Raw genomic sequence first — 24,983 nt, 5'->3', positions numbered from 1 at the left:
TATTATCTGCTTTTGAAATATAACAGACCATTTATGGCATTTCCCTTTTTTCCTAGTAACTTTCTTTTCCTTTTGTTTCATTTTTAATTGCAGCCCCATAAAAATAAATCAGTTTGAAGGACATTTCATGAAACTGCAGGCTGACTCCAACTACCTTCTATCCAAGGAATATGAGGTACAGTAACTCAAGCACAGTGAAGCAGAATTTCCGTCCTACCCTTTCCTGTGGGATTACAGTTAGAATGATGCTTCCGCTCTCAGCCCGGTGTTTCCTTGCTCAGTATGCACCTAGTCTCAGAAACTGGTTGGAGCTCCTGAGTAGCCCCAGCAAACAAAGTGCTGCTTGGATCATATGGCAAGAAAGAATGAACACATTTCAGCTGTAAACTTGGTGCTGTCAAGTTATTCAGCCTGATCATTTGCTTAGCTGGGAAATAATATGGCTTGGCAAAAAGTGACCAGGCTTTGGATGTGATTCCCAGTTTTTCTACTTGTGGGACCTGGAAACATTAGTTATACTCTCTAAGCCTGGTCTGTAAGATGGTGATAAGAATGTCTCCAGTGGGCAACTGTAGAAGGAAATGGAGCTCATACCAATGTAATAGTAGGCATTCTGGAACTTAAAATGCTTATTATCTAGCTCAAGAACTATATAACCTCTATTTTATATTCTATTTTATTTATTCTATTCTTCTCTTATATTCTGTTCTATTTTATATTCTCCACCTATAATCTTTTTTTTTTAACCTAACAGGACTTAAAAGACATAGGCCGAAACCAGTCATGTGATAGTGCACTCTTGCCAGAGAACAGAGGGAAAAATCGATACAACAATATATTGCCCTGTAAGTTCTGTGTTGAAATTTGCAGCGCTGTCTTCCTCTAACCATTTCTGCTCTTTTCCAGGAATAAAAGGGGACTAAATAAATATGGTATAATAAAAAATATCTGTAAGTTATAGGAAGCTAGAAATGGAAGATCGCAGGCTATAAATGACTTTAACAAGGAAAGATTGCTACTGAATTTCTCTCCAGAAGGGTAAATAACAGTTTGAATTCTAGTTATATGAGGACACAAGCTGTTGACATTTCCCCATGGGTTAACAGCAGGTCTCTGACACAAAGCTGGCCAGGGTCTGTTTCACTAAGTCTCTAATTAACAATATTTAAGAAAAAGAATCAATTAGTTAAAGCAATAGAAGGCAGTTTTTCTGGATTTTATTTATTCCGGTGGTGTAAGGGAACTAGCTGGTCACCCCATTAGACAAGTGTCATAATATTGCAAAACAAAGTGTACCGGGGGCCTCATTCACATCCATCTCCTGTGTCTGATTGTTCATGTACAACCTGGGGCAATGCGGTTGTCCTGTCTTTGCTCAATCTGTAAAGTAGAGATAAGAACACCTTGCTTGAGGCTGCTGTGCGACTCAAAGATAAGGTGCATCCATTTTTACACATTACATAAATAGAAAATCACTCCAAGACACAGCAACAAACTTGTCGATAAACTTCCTTCCAGATGATGCCTCACGAGTGAAGCTGTCCAATGTAGATGATGACCCTTGCTCTGACTACATCAATGCCAGCTACATCCCGGTAAGTGAGCCATCAAGTCAGCTACATGGGACATAACACTCCTCCTGCAAGCCCCACTGCTTTCCGTCTAAAAACATTTGCAGATTTTAGAGGACCATATCTGATTATCATAGAGTAGAAAGTGTGAAGTATAAAGCACTTCAATCACTACCAAACCCCACTTTCCACAGTGGCTATAATCCTACACAATTATCAGGCTGCATTCCCAAAGATTGCCTTTGTTATGCAGTCCTAAGACAAGACTGGAGCTTCCTAAAGAAGTTGGGTCCCCAATGATAAGGCTGCCAAGCCAGGGAAAACAAACTCCTGTTATTTGGATTTTTGAAAAACTGAAGACCCACTTCAAAGACAAGTTAGACCTGGGCCTTGATTCTGGCTAGCATTGAGTCAACTTTCTAAAACACCACAATGGAAAGAGTTTCAGGGGCTAGGCACCGGTGGTTCACACCTGTAATCCTAGCTACTCAGGAAGCTGAGATCTGAGGATTGTGGTTCAAAGCCAGCCTGGGCAAGACAGTCCGTGAAACTCTTATGTCCAATAAATCACCAGAAAAACAGGAAGTGGCACTGTAGCTCAAGTGGTAGAGCGCTAGCCTTGAGCTGAAGACCTGAGGGACAGCACCCAGGCCCAGAGTTCAAGCCCCATGACCAACAAAAAAAAAATAAAAAAGAAGAAGAAGAGTTTCAGGGGTCGGACAAATCTGGATTTGAATCCCATTTCTGCCCTTTGCTGGATCTATAATCAAAGACAAGTTATACCTCTTTGGGCCTCCAGTTTCTTTTTCAAAAACAATAATAATTGCCTCAAACAATCACTCAATTTATGTGATAAACTCACAGGAATTAAGTGCTCTCTTAAGGTCAAACACTGAGTCACTGGGATCCGACACTAAAGGAGTTCTCAGATAGTAGAAACATCAAGAATGTAGAAAAGTGATGTGATGAGAAACTTACCAAGGCAGGGGCTTCTCCAACATAACATACAGCCACATCAGCTGGGGAGCTTGTTAAAATGTGCTATGTGATGGGGTCTGGGATTTTAACAAGCCTTCGTATGATCCCATTGCTGCCTGCGCAAGGACTACACTCGGAATAGCAAGAGGCTAGAGGTTGCCACAAAGCATCAAGGAGGAGAATATCACCCCATAGAGAGAAAGATAAAAGAAGCACAGCCCAACAGAGATCATGCAAAAGGATAAATACGGACTAGCCAGTTGAGAGGCAGTGTGTGGGTGGCAGAGGTGACATCATGGAGAGACCCTGGGAGAGGCGATGAGAGAAAGAGCGTCCACTGGATTTTGCAAGCAAGCCTGCCTTGCTGAAGTGCAGAATGAGTGGGTGGAAATAACCTGGCTGGGTTCTGACCCACTGCACATTATGTAGCGGAGCTCATGGAACCACGGCTCTTCTCCATTAAGCTTCTCCTGTATGACATCCCCTCACCAACTTACTCTAATGTCATTTGTGCAAAATGACTAAGATTCCTCAAGTGTCAATTATCCAAAATGATGACTATTCCTCAAATAGTCTGCACACCACACACACACACACACACACACACACACACACACACACACACACACACACACACACACACACACACACACACACACACACACACACACACACATAATTGAGAGTGGAGAATTTTTGAGATCATTGCTTAAAGTCCTCTATTTGCCTTTCAGAATAGACCCAGCCTGACAAAAGGGAATGTGGTTCTGAACAATAGTTCAATGTTCTAGCCTTTGTCCTTCCTGCTCAAGCCTTGACATTTGTGTTAGTATCTTTCTCTCAAGTCCAGAGCCTGGCGGAGACTTCCATGTCATCTAATCGGCAGAGCTGACTCTTTGTTTACAGTTTTGAAGAGGCCCATTGTTTCTGACTCTTCATATTGTAAATTCATCTCAGGGCAACAACTTCAGAAGAGAATACATAGCTACTCAGGGACCGCTTCCTGGCACCAAGGATGACTTCTGGAAAATGGCGTGGGAACAGAATGTTCACAACATTGTCATGGTGACCCAGTGTGTTGAGAAGGGCCGAGTGAGTAAACAGCTTTCCTGACTTCCTAGCTTTCCTTTTTGCCACCCAGATGGAATCTAACCTCACCCTACCCAAAGTTACACCCCACCATCACCCCACCATGTGAGAACATCATTAGTGTTTTCAGTCACGGTATATAAAAGGCTCTAACAGGAAAATCCAGGTGATTCCCCCATTCTGTTTATGGGTCTGAATTTCCAGTCAGGGCTATGTCCATATGAGAACTGATACATCACAAGTGCTCATTACACAGACAGCGTTTCAACCACTGATTTGTTCCATCTTTAAGTGTCCAGCTATATGGAGAGATTCTGCTAGAATGAGGGGCCTGTCCTTGCCCTCAAAAAGAAGTGTTTTCAGCTGTGCTAGTGAACCCAAAGGAAAATAGTTATCTGGACAAATTATATGCAGATCTCTTATAATGCACTTATAACCCTCCACATTCTACAGGTTAAATTGCTCAATAAAATTACACATTGGTTTTAGATTTAGATTTTTAGGCCATTCATTCTAGACTGAGACTTACATGTCTTCCTCTACAAGACTAGCCTGTGTGATATTTATAATTGTGTTATGATAATGTAATTTAGTATTATTTATTACATGTAGTATAGTAAGATGTAATTAATATCATTCTAATGATGGAGCAACTGGAAAAATGTCTATAACAGTTAAGTGTGTTTGATAAAACAGAGATGTATTCATATGCATATGTAACTCTATCTATCCTCCTGGGATATCTTGCCATTATCAGTGCAATACAATTAATCTCATACAGTACTTTATAAACATGTCTATGTGTACAAACATATTTAAAATCAATGGATATGTCTTTCATTAAAATATGTCAAGTTATACATAACTATATAAAATATCCCCAAACAAAACACAAACATGTATAAATAAATGTTCATAGCCCCCTTTCACTCTTCTTTGAACATGGAAAGGCAAGTTTTCCTTTTTCTTTTTCTTTTTTTTATTGTGAAAATACCATACAGAGGGTTTAAAATTACATGGGCAAGGTAATGAGTACACTTCTTATCAAGCATTGTTGCCTCCTCCTTTGTTTCCTCTTCCCATCCCTTCCCATCCTCCCCCATACCTCCCCCTCGCTTCCCCCTCCCCTAATCCCCCCACCCCCAGCCAAAGTTGTAAAGTTCATTTTTCTTTTTTTTTTATTATTGTGAAAATACTGTACAGAGGGGTTACAATTACATGGGCAAGATAATGAGTACATTTCTTATCAAGCATTGTAGCCTCCTCCTTTGTTTCCCCTTCCCATCCCTTCCCATCCTCCCTCCCCACCCCCTCACCCCTGCACCAAAGTTGTAAAGTTCGTTTTCCACATAAGGACTTGTACATCTCATTGTTGCAATGGGTCCACCTGTATCCCTATTTAAACGATTTGTTTTTTCCCTTCCCCTCCACAAATTATACAGATATCAAAAACAGTGAAAGCAGGGGTTATACTGTGGGGGAGGGACATACAAAGCAACAAGGAAATCATCTTATAAATGTGTTAGAAACAATCGCATGAAAGAAAAAAAACATTTGAATACATACCTTAGGGTTCATTCCCCTAATATCAACTTATCTGACCTTTTCTTCTTGACTCAGACATATACTAGTTAATGCAAATAAGGGAAACCATGGGACCTATGTTTCTTTGGGCCTGGCTTACTTCACTTAATATAATTTTTTCCAAGTCTTTCCATTTCCTAACAAATGGGGCAATGTCATTCTTTCTTACAGAGGCATAGAATTCCATTGTGTATATATACCACATTTTCTTGAAGAAATGCTCAACCTCCCTAGCCATAAAAGAAATGCAAGTCAAAACAACATTGAGATACCACCTCACCCCGCTTAGAATGGCTAGAATCAAGAACTCTAATAACAACAGATGCTGGAGGGGATGTGGACAGAAGGGAACCTTACTGCATTGTTGGTGGGAGTGTAAACTTGTTCAACCACTTTGGAAAGTAGTATGGAAGTTCCTCAAAAGACTCCACATAGAGCTCCCCTATGACCCAGCAATCCCACTTTTGGGCATTTACCCAAATGTTCACAAACAAGACCACACTAAAGCTACCAGCACAACTATGTTTATTGCAGCATTGTTTACCATAGCTAAAATAATGGAACCAACCCAGATGTTCCTCACTAGATGATTTGCATTTCTTTTATGGCTAGGGAGGTTGAGCATTTCTTCATGTGTCTATTGGCCATCCTTCTGGAAAGGCAAGGTTTTCTAAGCATTCTAGCTTCTCAAAAGATCTCTTGGCATCTGGCCCAGGTTAGAAAACATACGAACAGGAGCTCCAGTGGCGCAATCAGTTAGCGCGCGGGACTTATAAGAAAATATACGAACAAAACAGGAGTAGGAAGACAATGCTTTCCTGAGTCTAGCTAAATCTTTCTTCAGGAAGAACAAGATTTTTTTGCCACACATTCTTTTTGCAGTTCTGAAGAGTAGGCCAAGGCCTTGTACATGCTAAACAGGCATACTATCAATAGATCTACATCCCCAGACCTAGAAAAAGAAAATTGTATATGCTATGGGTACTGAAATGCTGAGGGAATCAGTCAAAACTAAAACAAAAACTCGAGCCCTGTAATGCCTGAGTAGATGATGCTTCCAGGTAGAAGCAGGGATGTGTCCCATACAGCACCAGCCCAGCTAGAGTGTAGATAGTCGCATGGTTTTAGCAGCTAAGCCTGGATTCCTCCCTTGGGAAGGAATTCAAAGAGCCAAGTCCTGTTTCCAGGCTGACTTTTTTCCTCTCTGCACTCTCCTAGGTAAAGTGTGATCACTACTGGCCCCCAGATCAAGATTCCCTCTACTACGGAGACCTCATCCTGCAGATGCTGTCAGAGTCGGTGCTGCCTGAGTGGACCATCAGGGAGTTTAAGATATGCAGTGTATGTTAGTTTGCTTGACTTCCATTAAGGACTGGAAATGGTGAACGGAAATTTGTGAATCTAGGTGGAATGCTTTGTTTTCAGGAGTTTCGGCTTATAGAAACTTCTCTGAGTGGCAGAGTTGTCAAATCGGAGTCTGCCTTAGGTTGTGCTTCTTCTTATCCTGCTCTCTACTCTTCCAGGAGGAACAGCTGGATGTCCACAGACTCATCCGTCACTTTCACTATACGGTGTGGCCAGACCATGGAGTCCCAGAGACCACCCAGTCCCTGATCCAGTTTGTGAGAACTGTCCGGGACTTTATCAACAGAACCCCAGGTCCCGGGCCCACTGTGGTGCACTGCAGGTACGCAGCACCCCAAGAGACAATAATAAAACATCTGTGAGAGGAGTCTGGAAAAACAAGGTGGAAGTATGAGGAATATGGCCAGTGAAAGATTACTTTAGGACAATCAGGCTGCTTTAGCTCCTGAAAGATTTTATGTTCTTCCTTATGCTCCCTAACTTTGCTCTCCCTTATTGACTTTCATTTTCTTTACTCCCACTTCTCTCCCAAGATCTTGTTCTCTCACCCTCGTGTTATTTTCCTACTATACAAAAAAAAATCCTTCAGTGACTTCTGTGTCTTCCATAAGGAGTCCATTTAACCTTCAATCCAGTTTATCAACAACTTTCTGTCACTTAGCTGGTATGGTGACTGCTCAAGCTCACCTCCTGCCATTCTCCCCAACTACCATACTTTCTCTCTCTTTCTCTTCCATCTTTTTAAGCCCTCTATAACCTTCACATCCCTGTTCTATTTCCATCAAGGTCTAGTAACATGAATTTTGCTTTGTTTAGCCAATACCAATGTTTAACTCAGGGACTTGTACTAGCTCATCTTGCTTGCTCAACTGGCACTCTGTCACTTGAGCCTTGCTTTGAACCCTACTTCTTACTGGGTATTTTAGAGATAGACCTTTGGTGACTTTTCTTCCCTGGCTGGCTTTGAACCATGATCCTCTGGATCTCAACCTCCTGAATAACTAGCATTACAAGCCACTACTACCCAACTAGTAGTATTTCTTTGTCCCTTGGCCCCGCTATAAAAATTACCATGGACTAATTTATACACAGTAGAAATTTGTTTCTGACAGTTTTGGAGGCTGGGAAGTCCAAGCTCAAGGGGCTAATAGATTCAATGTCTTTTGAGAGCTCACCACCCTTCTCTGCTCCTCTTTGCTTTTATAAGGCACTAATCACATCTTTAAGAGTAGAGTTCTCCTGATTTAATCACTTCCTAAAGGCTACAACAACTAAAACTGCTGAATGGAGTATGAAATTTCACCATGACACAAACGTGAAGACCACAGCATAGCACTTTCCATTTGTAACACCCAGTTTTGCTCTTAAATGTCTGTTCTTTCTTGACTTTTCTTTGTCTCAGAATGTCTTTCCATAAAATCAACCTAACAAGCCATGTTTTTCTCTCTGGGGAGCCTGATGTTTAGCTAATTAATGTTTGCAGCAACACTTTGATAGCACTAACTGAATGGCACTAATAAATAAAGAGCAGATAATTGCTACAGTAAGAGAAATGTCAAGTGTGCTAATTTTCTCCCAATCAGCCTGACACCATAGGAGGCCTGCTTTTATATGTCATTGGAACCCTGATGCTTTTAGTGGGAATGTGAGACACTTAAGAGCTTTCTGAGAATCACAGCCATTTTCGTCCAGGAGTACTGGAGAATTGTTCTTTTTTATCTTATAAATGTGGACATCGGCAACCTAAATAACAACTAGAGATTCTATACAGAATATTTGGGAATAGCAGAACATTGCAGTGGAAATATGTGTGTCATGGTAGACACAATGGGTATCTTCAAAGAGGTTAAGGCTCGGACAAGTTGCTAAGACAAAAAGAGAGAAATTTAAATATTCTTTATGACACAGATTTTACTAGTCTGAACTCCTATTGGTTAGGAATTAGTGGCAGTGCCTTGTGAGTTCCATTGCTGGCAGAAACTATCTTATTTGAATTATAGTCCTAAACAGTCTTAAGGATAAGTTTTGCTACAGAAATCTGTGCACAGATACAAGCTTGCAAAGCATGGATATTGTAGAATGAGAAGGAATTTCTTGTAGGGATTTTAGAAACTCCTTGAGCAAGCAGGCAGGTAGGTATGAGTTCTGCCCTTTCCTAGCTAACCAACTCTAATTCTGTCTGGGTTGGATAAGAATAATTTCATCTTGATGTCAGCAACTTCCACAGCACCTAAAAAAATCCCCAGATTATAATCACCTTGGGGAGCAATCTGACAGTCCTAGAAAAGTGTTCATATCCTGCCTTGTACTCACTACTAACACATACACAAACACACCAAAAACTACAATAATAAAGTAGAAATTAGATCTACATGTAATAATACAGATAAATCTCAAAACCTAAATTGAGTGGAAGAGTTGGCAAAGAGATACATAAAACACATTAGCATTTTAGTACATCCGTGTGACACATAAAATGAATACTCTGTTCACGGATTTACATGTATGTAGAACAAGATGAAAACATGCATAGACAAGATTTATACCAAATACAGAGCAGTCCTTATCTTCGATGAGGTGAAAGAAGAGAAGAAGGATAGAGGGAAATGGACCACAGGGAGTTCTGGGTTATATTTCTGTAGGAGAGAGAACACATTGAGAGAAAGAAACATTCCTATATTCTCCCACATCTTAGGACAAAAAAGATTGTATCACAGTATTGCCGTAATGTTGAGAGGCCAACTTAATGAAAAGACTGAATCTTCCTTTACCATCTCTTGTAGTGCCGGTGTAGGTAGAACTGGAACCTTTATTGCACTGGATCGAATCCTCCAGCAATTAGACTCCAAAGACTCTGTGGACATTTATGGAGCAGTACATGACCTAAGACTTCACAGAGTTCACATGGTTCAGACGGAGGTAAGAATTACAAACTGAAAGGCTCAGTTTACCCTTCTCCTTCCCACCCCAAAATATGTCCAGGTCTCTAATCTGACAGGGGGAGATAACTCTGGCCCTTAGGAAGAGAAAGAAAGGACTGCATAGAGACATTTTGTAGGACTTATTATTTCAAAACACATTTCAGTGACCTTGAAGATGATGTATGACCTTATCCTTACTGAACTAGTTACTCAGCTTAGAAGAAAATTAATTTAGATTGGTAGGAAGAAAAATGAATTTTTGATCAAATGCATTATATATATATATATATGGAAATGGCCAAGCTCGCCCAGCTTGGTGCTTGTTTCATAAGAATTGCAAATTATTAATGGGGAGGAAGATTCCAATATGTTCTCAGTCCTGACCTTGACCCCCTCTGTCTGTACCCCCATCTCTAGAGATACCAGGGGCCGTATGTCAATCATGATAGCTAAATGTTTCTATTTGTACAGCCCTCTTGACATTTTTTGATAATTGATGAACATGTTATCCCATTAAAATTTTATAGTAATCAAGTAGGAAAGGTATTACATTTCATTTCTAATTAGAAAAGTGAAGTTCAGAAGCTAAAGGGGCTTATAGAAAATCTGTATCTATGAAGTGGTTATGTTGACTTAGAGCCTGTTCTAGCCTGCACTAGAAAATCCTCTCCTTGAGTACTAAGCCCACTTCCTCGCTGCCTCAGGTTCTGATCTGTATCCTCCACATGTGGTAAGCATGCCTCTCCTGCATAAACATCTTCCAAATCCTCAGGTTCTCTTAGTCATGGGTTTTCCTAAGTTATTGCCTGAGTAACTGCATAAAACTGTATTAAAAAATGTTTTACATAGCTGGGCATGGTGGCACAAACCTGTAATCCAAGTTACTCAGGAGGCCAAGAAAGGAGGGTCTTAGTTTGAGGCCAACTAGGCAAAAATCCAGTGAGATCCTATCTCAAAAGCAAGCCCAGAATGGTGATGGACACATTTATACATTCAAGTTACACAGGAGGCAGAGGTAGGGGAATTATGGTCCTGACTGGACAGTAGTTCTAAGTACCCCATTACATCACCCTGGGGGATAGATCATCGTGTCTGTGCTTCTCTGGCTGTACAGACTAAATTAACAGAAAGCACAGGGTGCATTAACCAGAACCACTCATTCTCAGTTCCCATTAACCTTTCACTTAATGGCTTTAGCAGCCATGGATGATCACTGTCCAGCTGCTGTTTCATTTGTGCAGTGCGATTTTATTTCTCCATATCGTAACTCCTATCCATCTTTCTTCAGAAGATGATGAGTTCCTAGAAGCTACGAACTTGCTTTCCTTCTCTGTATTAATTCTTTAGTCTATTAAATGAATCCACAAAGACCCTAATTATGTTGCCAAAAGGTCAGCATGGAAACTTCATTATTCGTTTATTGTCATTTCCATAGACTCAGACCACAAATAATTCGTAATATGGGAGACAAAGAGGCTAGACCACATTGTAAATAGTGTGTGTGTGTGTGTGTGTGTGTGTGTGTGTGTGTGTGTGTGTGTGTGTGTGTGTGTGCGTGCGCCCGCGCGCATGCATGTGTGTTAAGACTCCCTAGTTACTGTTAGAGACTGGGCCATGTATCACTTCTCTATACCCTTCCAAAATGCTGGGGCTTTTTGAATATCACTGGCTGGCTTTCAGAGCAAATACAATGCAATATGCCAAATCTCCTGCTCCTCTTCTTCCTCCTTAGAAATGACTCCTTCTTCTCCCTGTTCTCTTCTCCTCTACCTCTCTGAAGATTGACGGCTTATTTCTCAGCCTGCCTTCTCCACGGTTCTATACTCCAATGACAGACTTTACTTCTTTCATTTTTCATGCTTCATGTGATGTCTTAACCCCACCCCATGTTTTCAAGGACCAATATACATGCCCCTCTTTCCCAGATTCAATTCTTCTTCCTCAGTATTTAAATACTTACATATTTACCAAACACGTCCACCAAGTGTCACAGGCTTCTCCAACTCAAAATGCTGTACACCGAACTCCCTAATTCATTGTTTCTTTAAGTGTACGTGCACGCACGCGCGCGCGCGCGCACACACACACATACACACATACACACGACACTTGCATCTTCTGATTTCCATTGGGAATGTTGTCATCTATGTGTCTTTGCAAGCCAGGGAGAGCTGACTTTTTTCCACATCCAGGCAGTCAGGAAGTCCTGTCTGTTCTACCCAACAGCTTTCTCTTAGTTTTAGTTCCTCTACTTCACTGCCACTGCTCTTGCTCAACCCCATTTTATTTTTCATGGACTCATTGCGGTAGCCTCCTATTGGGTCCCCTGCTTTCAGCTCCTAGAAAGCAATCCTAGCGTGGTGGGGATACGTGAAGTCCCAGCATCTGAGAGGCTGAAACAGGAAGATTGCAAGTTTAAGGACAGACTGAACTATACAGCAAGACTGTCTCAAAAACTAAACTAGACAAACAAGCAAAAATTCTGGCACTTTCCCATTGCTTGTCAAATAAAGTTCAAATTTTCATTTTCATGTACAGCCTCTTCATAACCTTATCCAACTTACTTCTACTGCTTCATAACTGCTCAAACTAACTGTTTGGGAATCTGCTATTTCCCTCCCTGGTCTAGAATGAACTTTGCTTTTTAAAAATCATCATGATGAAATAAACATTATAGCAAGATAGACATTTTCCCTCTCTCTTTTCTCTTCATCAAACACTCCAGCAATGTACAACATTACCTGTCTGGCTTTCTTAGTTTACCACAGTTGGGCACTTTTTTCCAGTCTCAGAACTCCTGGCCACAGAGCTGTCCTGACTCCTTTGCTAATAGAAGAAGGTACAGATGAGTGTCATTCACAGCCAAACTCCAAGGGTGATGGACAGCAAAGAAAAAGGACGTCTTGATCTCCCCTATTCTTTTTCTGGGTCTATAGTGACAGTTGACCTCAACCTTCTTCTATCTTGGGAATTTGGGATACAAAGAAACTCAAGTCACCTCTATTTTTGATGAATATATCAAACAAAGGATTTAGAAACAAAGAGGCATTAGACAGGGGATTTGCAAACCCGCCTTGGGGCAAATTTGCAGCATGACTCTGAGACACTGAAGAACAATAAACGAGGGTCACAGTCTGTCAATCACATCAACTTCTGAGGAAGAAACACAGGGAGGTCACAGGACTAAGGATCTGGGGATCTACTGGGGAGAGTATCCGGGAGGTTTCCATGACCCACGCAATCTACATTCTTAACTACACCCCACTTCTCACACTTTCCAGAACATTTGTGCACTTTCATGTTATTTCTATCGCTTGGAATGCCCCATTTTTCTCCGATTCTTAAAAATATTACCTTTTCTTCCCTCAAAGTGAGCTTAAAGTCTTTTCTTTTGGTATGAATCTTCATGCACAGTTCTACTTTATGTTTATCATCTTCCAAGCATTCATTTACAATCCTGCCTCTGCTAAACCATGTACTTAGTGACCCTGAAAGGCTACATTTATACCTATGTATGCGAGCTAGTACTACAGATATTGGTGAAATTAAATGAAGTTAAGTATGTTAAAACCAAGCCAAGGCTTCACCAGTTAGCAGCAGACAAATGATCTTTTATGATTTGAGTAGGTCTTTATTCTACTTTTTGTTAAAAATAAAGTGAGAAGCACATTGCCAATCTAATGGTTTTAGCATTAATCAATTTCAAAGGGCCATTCTACTGGGGAAAGAATTTATATTTAAGACAAATTAATGGATATAAAAAACTAGTTTCAAAGCCCATGGTAGATCATTGTTAAAGAGTATATTAATAAACCATGATATATATAGAGAGAGTTCCTTCACAGTTTATATGTCAGGTTCTAAAGTTATTTAATATCCCAGTAGAATTAAGAATAGGAATTATGCTTTGGATAATAGGAAGCAGCAAAGGTTTAGTCTTTGATTTGGGTAGGTCATTTTTAAGATAGGAAAAAGACTGCTGTATACTAACAACTATTTTCAGAATAGTACTCTATTAGCCCTGTTGAGGCATGGTAGTTCACACCTGTAATCCCAGTTCTAAGGAGGTAGACACAGGAGGATCATGAGTTCAAGATCAGCCCAGAGCCCATGTGGGCTGCCTAGCAAGAACCAGTCTCAAGAAACAACAACAAAAAGAATAGTACTTACTGTCCCCAAGTTTTTTTGTTTGTTTATAGTATTTTTTATTGTGAAAATACCATACAGAGGGGTTACGATTACATGGGCAAGATATCTAGTACATTTCTTATCAAGCATTGTTGCCTCCTCCTTTGCTTCCCCTTCCCATTCCTTCCCATGCCCCCCTTTGCCCCCCCTACTGGATCCTCCCCGCCCCCCCCACCAAAGTTGTAAAGTTCGTTTTTCAACATAAGGACTTGTACATCTCATTGTTGCCCAAGTTTTTAAGGTCAATGTGGCATAAAATTCTCAGAACGTAAGGTCAGAGTATGTGAGAAAAATATTAAAAAATAGTTATAAGGATTAGTATGAGCTTCACTATGATTCATTTATAATCCCCCAAGAAACTGGTAATTCCCAACCTGTTAAGTCTCAGAGGTAGATGAGCAGGCCAACTTCCTAGTGAGGATGCACTTTGGAAAAAAAAATATTGTCAGGAATGGAAGATCTATTAGTTTCCTTTGTAGCTAAAACCTATAAAATAATGTAAGGCTGATGATATTGATTGCCCTAAACATAAGGTCCCAAAATATATTTCCATATCTAACTAAAATCAGTTCTCAGTCTTACACCCTCAAATGGACAGAGAGTATAGCTCCTTGTTTTATAAACAGGAAAACAGGGATCCTGAAAAGCCTCATAATTCAGTGGAAGCCAGACAGAGGCTGACTGATGGCCTGTCCTCTTTCATCTGGTATTGAGAAAAAGTTCTTCCTGAACTCAAAGAATGTAACTCATGTAGTATGTTTTTAAGAACAACTGAGGGACTGGGAAGGTGGCTCAGTGGTAGCGTGCTTGCCTTGCATGCATGAGGCCCTGGATTCAATTCCTCAGCACAATATAAGCAGAAAAAGCTGGAAGTGGCGCTGTGGCTCAAGTGGTAGGGCGCTAGACTTGAGCTGAAGAGCTGAGGGACAGCTCCCAGACCCAGAGTTCAGGCCCCACAACTGCCAAAAAAAAAAAAAAGAAAAGAAAAGAAAAAGAACACTGATATCTAATATGCTACGTGCTCACTTGAAGAAACTGGGAGAAAAGAAAAAGGGCAGTAGAGAAAAATGCAAGCAACCAGTTGAAACCCACTCCCAAGTTCCCTATACCTTGGGGTCTGACATTACAGCATCCTTAAGGGGAGCCAAGGCTAAGTTCTGAGAATACACAGACTTCTTTGCTGCCTGGCTAGGACACTGCTGTCAGTGCTTTATGTGGTCTTTGTGGTGTCTTTCTGGTCAACAAAGCATGGATACCCTATATGTGTTCATGTTTCTATAGTAGTTCATTCCAAAATAGCTGGCATGTAGGTTTGTCTTCACTATATAGTCCTTTAAGTTCTCTGCAGTCAGCCATGGTCTATGAGATTCTTCCACAGGTCAGACTCAGATGCTGAAAAAATACATAGGGCATATACTGGCCTTATACTCAACTGCCAATGAGGCTTGTTGTTTTTTTCACCATATTCACAAAAGAAGAAGAATGTGAAAGAATGTACAGGGATATGATCTTCTCATAAGAAAATTGATGCTGTAAATACATGAACTTTGAGGTCTTACCTCCTTGATCAAATCACTTCTTTTTTAAGCTGGGTCATCCTGAAGAAGGTAATAAACTTCCAAATCTCAGCTGATACTGACAATTACATCCATCTCACAAGCGTGCTGAAATCATGAGATGAGGCAGTTTTCTACAAAGTGCATTGCACAGTGTTTGCTATTCATCCATTTCGTTTTTGAAGGATTTCCTACATACCAGACAGTTCGAGGCACTCACAGTCCATACAGTGCAGACAGGCTTCAGGAAAAGGAATGAACAAACAACTCTTTTCCCATTACTATTTTTCTCTGTGCAGTGGTATAAAGAGCAGTCACTCTTTTAAATACCAGAGACCATTAGTGAAGTGAGGCTCAAAAAATGTGCTAACTATGCAGAATTCCACCATGGTCAATATTTTGTGACAGTGCCTCCTCTTTCTTAGGCAAGCCTTCCTCTGATGATTTTTCTGCTCTTCCACAGTGTCAATACGTATACCTGCATCAGTGTGTAAGGGATGTCCTCAGAGCAAGGAAGCTACGAAATGAACAAGAAAACCCTCTTTTTCCAATCTATGAAAATGTGAATCCGGAGTATCACAGAGGTAGGATGTGACTTCACTAATATTTGAATTAATTCTTCAAAAATATGGTCAATCTGCTGGACACTGGTAGCTCATGCTTATAATCCTAGTTGCCTGCCCAGGAGGCTGATAACCTGCAAGACTGTAGTTCAAAGGCAGAAATATCCATGTGATTCCGTATCTCCCAAAAAAGCAGGGTTGAGCTTGGCACTGGTGGCTCATGCCAAGCCAGCCCTGTCAGAAAAGTCTATGAGACTTGGTTTTGTTGGTGGCAGTGGTGGTCATGGGGCTTGAACTCAGGGCCTGGGTGCTGTCTCTGAGCTCTTTTGCTCAAAGCTAGTGCTCTACCATTGTGAGTCATGGCTCTACTTCCCAGGAGACTCTTATCTCCAATAAAATATTCAGAAAAGGCCAGAAGTGTTGCTATGGCTCAAGTGGTAGAGCACTAGCCTTTAGCATAAAGAGGCTCCAAGACAGCATCCAGGCCCTGAGTTCAAGCTCCAGGATCTGGCGGAAAAAAAAAAAAAAGCAAAGCAGGAGGTGTAGTTCAAGGAGTAGAGCACAGGCAAGTAACAAAGCCAAGAAAGAGCTCAAGCCCTGGTATCAGCAATGAACATATGGTCCATATATATATATATATATATATATATATATATATATATATATATATATATATATATATTAATATCTTAAACAATTAATATCTTAAAGATCTTCTAAACCTCATCAACCACTCCTTCTACACAAAAGGTCCAAAAAAGTGGCAAGAGAGAGGAGAGCAGAGTTGGCGAAGAGGATCCCATAACTGAGATCCCATAACTAAGCTATAGTTACATGCAGTATATCAGCAATTTTGTTTTCAATGACTAAAAAGCTACTGTTCTTATAATTAATTGACAAGAAAGGAATCTCATGCTTCTTTCCTACTCTGGGCTATCAATGAGACCTATGTTATGGGCCTAAGTGCATGGTGGTGCACTATTGTAATCCCAGCTACTTGGGAAGCAGAGATAAGAAGGACAGAAGTTCAAGTCAAGATTCCCATCTCAAGAAATAAGTACTGTATGGTGAAACACAACCTGTGCTCCCAGCTACATGGGAAGTGTAGAAGAATTGTGGTTTAAGACTAGCCCAGGCAGCCGGGTGCTGGTGGCTCACGCCTGTAATCCTAGCTACTCAGGAGGCTGAGATCTGAGGATCACGGTTCAAAGCCAGCCCGGGCAGGAGAGACCGTGAGACTCCTATCTCCAATAAACCACCAGAAAACCGGAAGTGGCGCTGTAGCTCAAGTGGTAGAGCGCTCGCCTTGAGCTGAAGAGCTGAGGGACAACGCCCAGGCCCAGAGTTCAAGCCCCACGACCGACAAAAAAAAAAAAAAAAAAGACTAGCCCAGGCAAAACAAGACTCCGCCTGGAAAATAAACTAAAAGCAAAATGAGACATGGGCATAGCAATGTGGTAGAGCACATGCTTAGCAAACATGAGGCTTTGAACTCAAACCCCAGCACTGCCAAAAAATAAAGAAAAAGAGAAAATAAAAGACTTCTTACATATGCCTGTTGCCAATGAGAAGGAGCATCATTTTAGCTTTCTATTACTGCCTACGAGAGTCCTCAGTTTCTTGCCATGAGGACTGATATATATCCATAAATCAGATAATATTTTTATTTAACAAATACTTCAGATCGATCTTATCCATCCCTAAGTGATCTCAGAACATTTTATTTGGTTTTCTCTAAGTATTCTCAGAACATTTTATTTGGTTTTCTCTACCATCTATACCCACCCCTTAACCATACACTAATCTACAAAGCACAAATAAGGCGATACTATTTAGAGGAGTCTTGTATAAATCAGATAATCCTTTTGTACTTTAAATAATTACTCCCTAATTTGTCTGTATAGTAAATTAACGGTTTTTTTCCATGTAAGATCTTTAAGATGCTACTGAATAGAAGGAACTCAGGGGAATCTTAGAGTTTCCTTTGTCTTGTTTTGACTTGATTTTAGAGTCTTTTTTAGAGTAATTATGGGCATGTCTGAAAGAAACTAACAATGAGGTAAGGAAAAATAACCACTATCCTAAAGGCTCGGATTCAGAACCTAGCTCCAGGACAACATTAACAAGCTGTACAACTTTGAGTTCATTACCATGCCTCTCTGGGCCTGTGGGACAGATAGACATCAATAGTCCCCTCCAGGTACAATAATCTATGTTCTAAATGGAATGATAGTCCCATAGAGAGGTTGTTATTCTGTGCCATATGAGCTTTAGTCATTTCTGTAGTCTCTCCCATTTGAAGTGTTTACAAACAGAACAATTGTGATACACTCTGCTGAAATCTCTGATTACATTGTCCTTCCTTTCAGATGCTGTCTATTCAAGGCATTAAGAATGTACTCAGAGATCTCCTGAATAAAAAAGAAAGAAAGAAAAAAAAAAAACTTTCCCTGTGTGATTTCTGAAGAAAAGTTGCTTCATATCTTGCAGAGATGCCAGCTATTTCTGTTGATACTATGTATAATTTATTAAGCTGGAGAATGTTAAGAGAATTTATGTAATTTAAAGGTAACAGATATTATTGTACATAGTTGTATTTTGTAGTTTCTCCTGTAAATATGTATTTTCATAATGTTTAATATGAAGCTTTATATAATATGATTTTTCCACACTCAAGTGCTCATGGCTTGTTCTACATAAGCTAATGTAACCTGTATGACAGGACTAACTGGCAAAATGGCCACAACAGAATGAATCTGTAGGGCCATATTTCTCACCTGTCTTGATAGCCTGTGGAAAGAATAAAGGGTAAGACAAACGAAAGACAGTGGGTGTTATGGCTAGCTTTGCTGTACTGCTGTCTCTTGAATATTGGGATCCAAAGAGGAGCCAGATTCTATTAAGATAAATATAAGTTGTTGCTGTTTTTCTTGAGAAAAGAACTAGACCTGCAGATATACCTCAGTGGTAGAATGCATGCTTGCATGGGTTCAATCCCTACCACCAAAGGAAAGGATTAGGAGACACAAAAGGAATTAGGCAACATCCAAACAGCTAAATCACTGAGCCTAAAGCTGTTGCTCAATCTCTTTTTTTTCCAGTTGGATTCACAACCAAGTGATTGACTTAGGGTCAGATAACTTGTAGTGGAAGTCCCTACTGGAAGATGAAGTCTTGGACAGAAAAAGATGCCAGCAGTAGTATATGAGTCCATGTGATAAGAATTCCAGTTGTACTCCTAGAGGGAAAATAACATCAAAGCACTGTCCTTAGAGCTTAGAGACCACTTTGCTGCATCACAGTGTAGAATCACATCTATGCTGTGGTCTGGCTTGCATAAACACTCTGATCTTTGTCTCACTGCCGTAGTCTGCATTCCTGGAAAAGTCATACTTGATTTGTTTGGTTTTTTTTCCTTTAAAAGAAGATGGTGGTAGCAGATTATACCCACATTTCATTAAAATATCATGTGGAGTGAACCAAAAAGCATTGCAGTAAAAATGAAAGCTCAGTAGTCCTTAGCACAAAATTTCCTAAAAATCAGGGAAGTCAAAATGTCAAATACTCAAAGTTGCATGTATCCTACCGAGCTTATCTTCAATGGTGGTGCCTTATTTTGGTTAAAGCAATATTTAATGAGACAGTAAATAGGCATTGTGTATATCAGGTTGGTTCTAAGAGGTTTCCTGAGGAAATTTTGTAAAAACATCTGTAAGGAATCCTTGTGGCTACCTGAAATAATGAGCTGGAGATTTCTGTCTTTAATGAGAGGTCACATTTATTGACCTCAGAGCTTCATTTGCAGAAAGAATATAACTCTCTTCAAAGTACATTTTTTTACTCCATACCATAGATTCCCATAATATAATGAGTATAATGGAACTTAATAATTCAAAGTCCTTAATTATACCTAAAACTGTTATTTATAATTGTACAAATAAACATTCCAACCTGGGATGTTTTTCTGGGAATTATTTGAAGTTTATTAAGTAGCAGGACACCTTATAAGTAGGAATTGTAGAGTAACTTGAAGAATATGTATTCTTAGTTTTGTTGGGCCACGGTTTTGTGAATGAGAGTTGGAGGCAATGGTTCTATATCAGAAAATGAAATAGATCTTGTAGAATGAAAAGGAACATGAGTAAGCATGACAGAAGTACTATAGGGAAACAATAAGAGGTCAGAGATTTAGGAGATGTGGTGTCTATAAGAAATCACTTTTCCTATACTAAAGAAGGTTGCATCTCAAGGATGTAGCTCAGACCTGGTACACACAAAGACTTGATCTCAAATCAGCACCACAGAGCAACAAAATAAAACAAAAGCAAGAGGAAACCAAAACAGCATTTTAAACCTTAATGTTGCTTTCTGCAAAGCACATAGCACATTAATACCTAGGAAAATAAACTTATTTTCGGCTTTTCAGTCATTCAGAAAAGTGTTTGTAAGTTCCTGCAATGTACTAGGCGCTGTTCCGACATCTGCATGTTTTCATTCCCATAAAATGCATGTGTGGCAATCATGAAGTTAGGGTTGTAGTGACTGCTTTCAGTCAGTAGAGGAGAGAATGAGATAACCCAGCCAGTCTAGTCTGGCAGTCACTTAAGCAGCAAGAGAGAACACTGCTTTACTAGCAAACAACTGGATTCAGAAGAGAGAGCAATGAATTTGACCCAAAACAGAGATGGTTGCCTACACCTCTGTCCCAGTAAATAATATCCACATACTCTGCGCACAAGAGGAGGAATCACAACTAGAGAACTGAACGGGACAGGGCATAACTGTATATTCTTTTCAACTAATCCAGGAAAGGGCGATTCCTACTCTATGCCTAATTGAAATCTCCTTAGCAACAAATATTTTTGCTACCCCTTCTGTGTCCCTAGAAGACTAAATACCCAACCCATTTGGTTTGTTTATTCAGGTTTCACAGAGGGCTAGACTGGGAATGTAGCTCAGTGGCAGAATGCTTATGTAGAATGCGCAAGGCCTTGGGTCCCACCCCCAGCATCAGAAAATAAATTTAGGAGAAGGAGGTAAATGGTTGTCTTGACATTGAGCTCAGTGGGATGCTTTGCTGTCTAATTGCCCCATGTGGCTGTGCCGCAGTAAACACTCCATTTCCTGTCTCGCTGGGCATCCTGTCTGCACACCTGTGTGGTACACTTTAATCATCAAGGCTTCAAAGTGTTTCTGAGCTATTAGATCTTGGGTGAGTCTGTCTTGCATCTTAATAATTATTTATCCAAGTTCCTTATAATTAACTCCTTTAATCTCTTCTCATGAAATCAATTTTATCTTATCATTCTGATCTTCTCTGGAAAGCAGCCAGAGTTTCAGCTCTTAAATCAAGAGTTTTCAAAGATTCCCATCCTTGTCTGGGCTTGCACTTATTTGTCCTAAGTAACTTTCCATCTCTTAAGGCTGTAAGTCCCACTGTTTGACCTATCTCGGTATTAAATATGTTCACTTTGCCAGGTGAATGTGATTTTTATCTTCTGCTCACCTTACTCCCTTATACCCTCTGGTAGAATGCCAGAGCTTCTCCTGTATAGAAAATAACCATGGCTTCATTTTTAAATACTGAACTGCCTACAGTGTAGAAGTTTGGGGTCAGTTTTATTTGGAAGGATCCTTAATTAATTTTGTTGTTACCTCTTGGAAGAAAGCCCAAATGACATGAGAAAATAATATGAAACTATTCAGCAGATGTCCAGCAATACAAAAATAGGGCTCACATGTTACACTTCACACAAGTTCTCTCCTTACCCTTCACAATAAAAGTAGCTGCCATGTACTAAATTCTCACTCAGCCCTATGGGAATTCTTTGAGATCAGAATCTTGAAATCCTAATGTTATATATGAAAGCTCTACAGTGCTCTAGAGTTGTCCTTCAAGCACAATGATCAGATCAAACCTGACAGAAGCTCAAGGACTTTCTGGGTTCCATTTCATTAAGGGAATGAAAGGAAATTAATCAGTGAAGACAGTAGCAAGAAAGAATTAGTGATCTTCTTTCCCATAGAATGAGCAAACTTTCAACCCCACCTCATTCCTGAGGTCAAAGCAAGAAATGCCACATCTGCCCAAATGCCCTGAGGATCTCTAACTAGAGATTCAAAATCATATCAATGGTTTTCAAAGAATGTTTCCTACCATAGAAAATTAAGCCATGACAGCAGAAAGCAAGGAAAATGATGCAACAAAGGGCAACTAGGAATTGAACCAGACAGCATCAAGAAGAGAAAATGGCGTATGTCTTTATCTTATTTATTTCTTTATAGTTATTGTTATTATGTCTTGAGACAGGATTTTTCTAGGTATCTCAGGCTAGCTTGGAACTCACAATGTTCCTGCTTTAGCCTCCTGAGTGCTGGAATCAAAATGTCATTTGCCTGTGTGTCCAGACTGTTCTTTGAAAATCGTGACATATATTTCTTATTAGGGTATACAGATTTGAGTATCCTTGATCCAAAATTCTAGAATTCAAAATGTTCCAGACTCCAAGATATTTTGAGCACCAACATGACAACATAGTGGAAAACTCCATCCCTGACCTTACAAAACATTCAGAATCAAAACACAAGCACACTAAAAATGCGGTGTAAAATACCATCACATATGTTTAAGAGGTGTCTAGGAAATATAAATTAATCTCATGTGTAGACGGGTCTCATCCTCCAGAGATCTCATTATATATATGCAACTATTCCAAATCCAGAAAAAGAAAGTCAAAATACCTCTGGTCTTAGGCATTTCAGACAAAGGATAATCAATCTGTATTGTTTTTATTGGGGATTCACTGACTATTTGGGACACATGACTTAGTTGATTAAGCAATTGAAGCAATTCATTTGATTTTTGAATTGACCAAGTGTGACTGTTTACTGAGCTTTCCATTTCATACACATCACCTTAGATTCTTGTAAAATATATTGCCTAAGAAAAATGTTTGGCCATACTTGTTAAAATTCAGGGTAACGTTTGATGCATCCATGATAGCGGCAAAAATCTGTTCTGTTCTAAAAATGCTTCTAGCAATGGAAATATTTCTAGCTAAAAGAATACTCTTAACTTGTAGGGAGGCTCCATGGAAATAAATGCATGTAATTTTGTTAAGATTATAGATACATTCATTAAATAAGGAAATTGTTGGTGAATGTTCCTAAAATAGAGCTTTACGTAACAGAAATAAAGATACATTAAATGATTTACCAAAGATTATTTTTATAGCTTCTATGCCAATGCACATGATCTTATATAAGACACCAAAGTAAGTTATTCAAAACTGTGAATAATGTCAGACAAATGCAATGTATCCCTCCTAGAATAGTTATAAGAAGGATTAGTTATGGCTGTTTTCTGACTCAAATCTTCCCCCTGACAGCAAGATTTGAGTTAGGTTTGAAATGTTGTATTTTAATACCTGGTGTGTAAGCAAGCATCCTACCAAGCAAAGAAAGAATGTCCTGGTGGCTTTGGCAGAGTTGGATAGCATCTATCTGCATGCAAATAAAAGGGTCTACATTAGTGTTTATGTGTTTCCTGGTCTCAGCCACACCAGCAAGAGGGTAGAGTGCACCATAGCTCTTGATTGAAGAGCTCTTGTCATCCATGTGACATTCAAAAATCAGAACTAAGCTTTCATGTCTTTTCCATTCCTACTTTGTAGATTGTAACTCATATACATCCTATGTGTACTTTTCTGAGTGGAAATTGCTCCTGGACTAATTCTTTGGGTGTGAGATAGTGTCTTAATAACTCTGATGTCCAATGAAATTCTTCCAACTGTTCCTTGATCAGTGTAAAGCATAAACATATACTGTAAATAAAACCTTTGACCAAATGTATTATGTTCTATAATAGAGCACTTTTTATATTTTAAAGTCATTTATTCCTTCTCCTCAAATCTGGTTAAAATAATAGTACATAATTGTATTTTTTTTCACCCTGTAGCAACAACCCACACTATTCTGTTTGTAATCAAGTCCACTTGAACAAAGAACTTCATTAGCCTTTCTGTTTAAATTGTGTATTTGCTTAATATATTTTCATATTTGCAACTGTGGTTAATATATATATATATATATATATATATATATATATGTATTATCTTGTACCCATCCTCACCAGTCTAGGAATAAAACTGCTGCTTTTTGAAAGAGAGTGTCCTGTCTTCAATTCATCTGTTTCTTCCATTTTTGCCATCCTCCAAGAAGAGGATAAAAGTGAGTGCTTTTAGCATACATACCATCAAAGGGAGGATGGAAGTAGCTATTAATAAATGAGAAAAATCTTGTAGGCCATTATCATGAAGAGCATGGTTGCTTTAACATCAACCCTACAGATGTTGTTTACCCAGGGCAAATGGCATATAATAGACTCTCCAGGTGGCAATCTCCAACGAAAAACTTGTTTTCAGTTCTTTAGTTCATTAGTACTAAAATGTCATTGATTACTGAGAGTGCTGGTACAAGCCATCCTGGACGGATGACTGTGATCCCCTCACAGACACTTCACACTTTGATGGACCGCATGACATTTGGTGAAGTGCTGCTGAATTTATTTCCAGAACTATGACTTTGTCCTTTTGCCTTTTTTCACATTCATTTGAAAGATCAGTGTCCTTCACAATGCCAGTATTTTTCTGGCAACATAATGCCAGAAACCTTTTGTAAAAGCTATATAATAATAGGCCCATATATAAAATAATTAAACCAAAGCAATCTTTTCTAGAACAGTTTTGGATTCAAATGATTAGGTCAACAAAATAATTTGACCTATGAGGTTAGGCATTTTTTCTCCCAAAGTAACTGTTTGATGGAGTTTGGTCTTAGGAAGAATATGATGGGCTTAGTAGTAGAGTGCTTGCCAAGTCTGGTCAAAGTCCTGGTTGAGCTTCGAAATATAAAAGAGAGAAAGGAGAAGGGAGGGGGCGAAAGGTGCTGGGAGGGGAGAGGAGGAGAGGTGATGGGAGGAGAAGAGAAGAGAACACAGCAATTTGAATCCAGCGCTCTGCAATTTTGCTAATGCAGCTTCCACAATCATAAAATATTAAAGCTGGAAAGATTAACTTGGGATCGACAAAGCAACCAGGACACAAATGTAAAAAGATTTTAGGGAAATATTCAGAGAGGAGACAAAAATAATAGTTTTGTCTGCTCTGT

General features: G+C 39.6%; 1 protein-coding gene across 2 annotated transcripts in view; it reads left to right on the top strand.

Moving 5' to 3' along the window:
* The window catches only part of Ptprb (protein tyrosine phosphatase receptor type B), a 110,339-nt gene extending 86,361 nt beyond the window's left edge, over positions 1-23,978 (top strand). For both annotated transcript variants that reach the window (XM_069988648.1, XM_069988659.1), the window contains 9 exons: positions 94-175; positions 755-845; positions 1,519-1,595; positions 3,507-3,641; positions 6,441-6,563; positions 6,746-6,909; positions 9,371-9,506; positions 15,716-15,836; positions 18,185-23,978. In XM_069988648.1, coding sequence (XP_069844749.1) covers positions 94-175; positions 755-845; positions 1,519-1,595; positions 3,507-3,641; positions 6,441-6,563; positions 6,746-6,909; positions 9,371-9,506; positions 15,716-15,836; positions 18,185-18,207 — 952 coding nt within the window. In that variant the 3' untranslated portion in view covers positions 18,208-23,978. The remainder of the gene's footprint in view (positions 1-93; positions 176-754; positions 846-1,518; positions 1,596-3,506; positions 3,642-6,440; positions 6,564-6,745; positions 6,910-9,370; positions 9,507-15,715; positions 15,837-18,184) is intronic.
* Positions 23,979-24,983: the final 1,005 nt, after the last annotated feature.

Source organism: Dipodomys merriami, unplaced genomic scaffold, assembly GCF_024711535.1.
Source record: "Dipodomys merriami isolate MVZ:Mamm:240054 unplaced genomic scaffold, mDipMer1.0.p SCAF_10, whole genome shotgun sequence".
Lineage (NCBI taxonomy): Eukaryota > Metazoa > Chordata > Mammalia > Rodentia > Heteromyidae > Dipodomys > Dipodomys merriami.
This window is presented reverse-complemented; position numbering and strand designations above follow the sequence as displayed.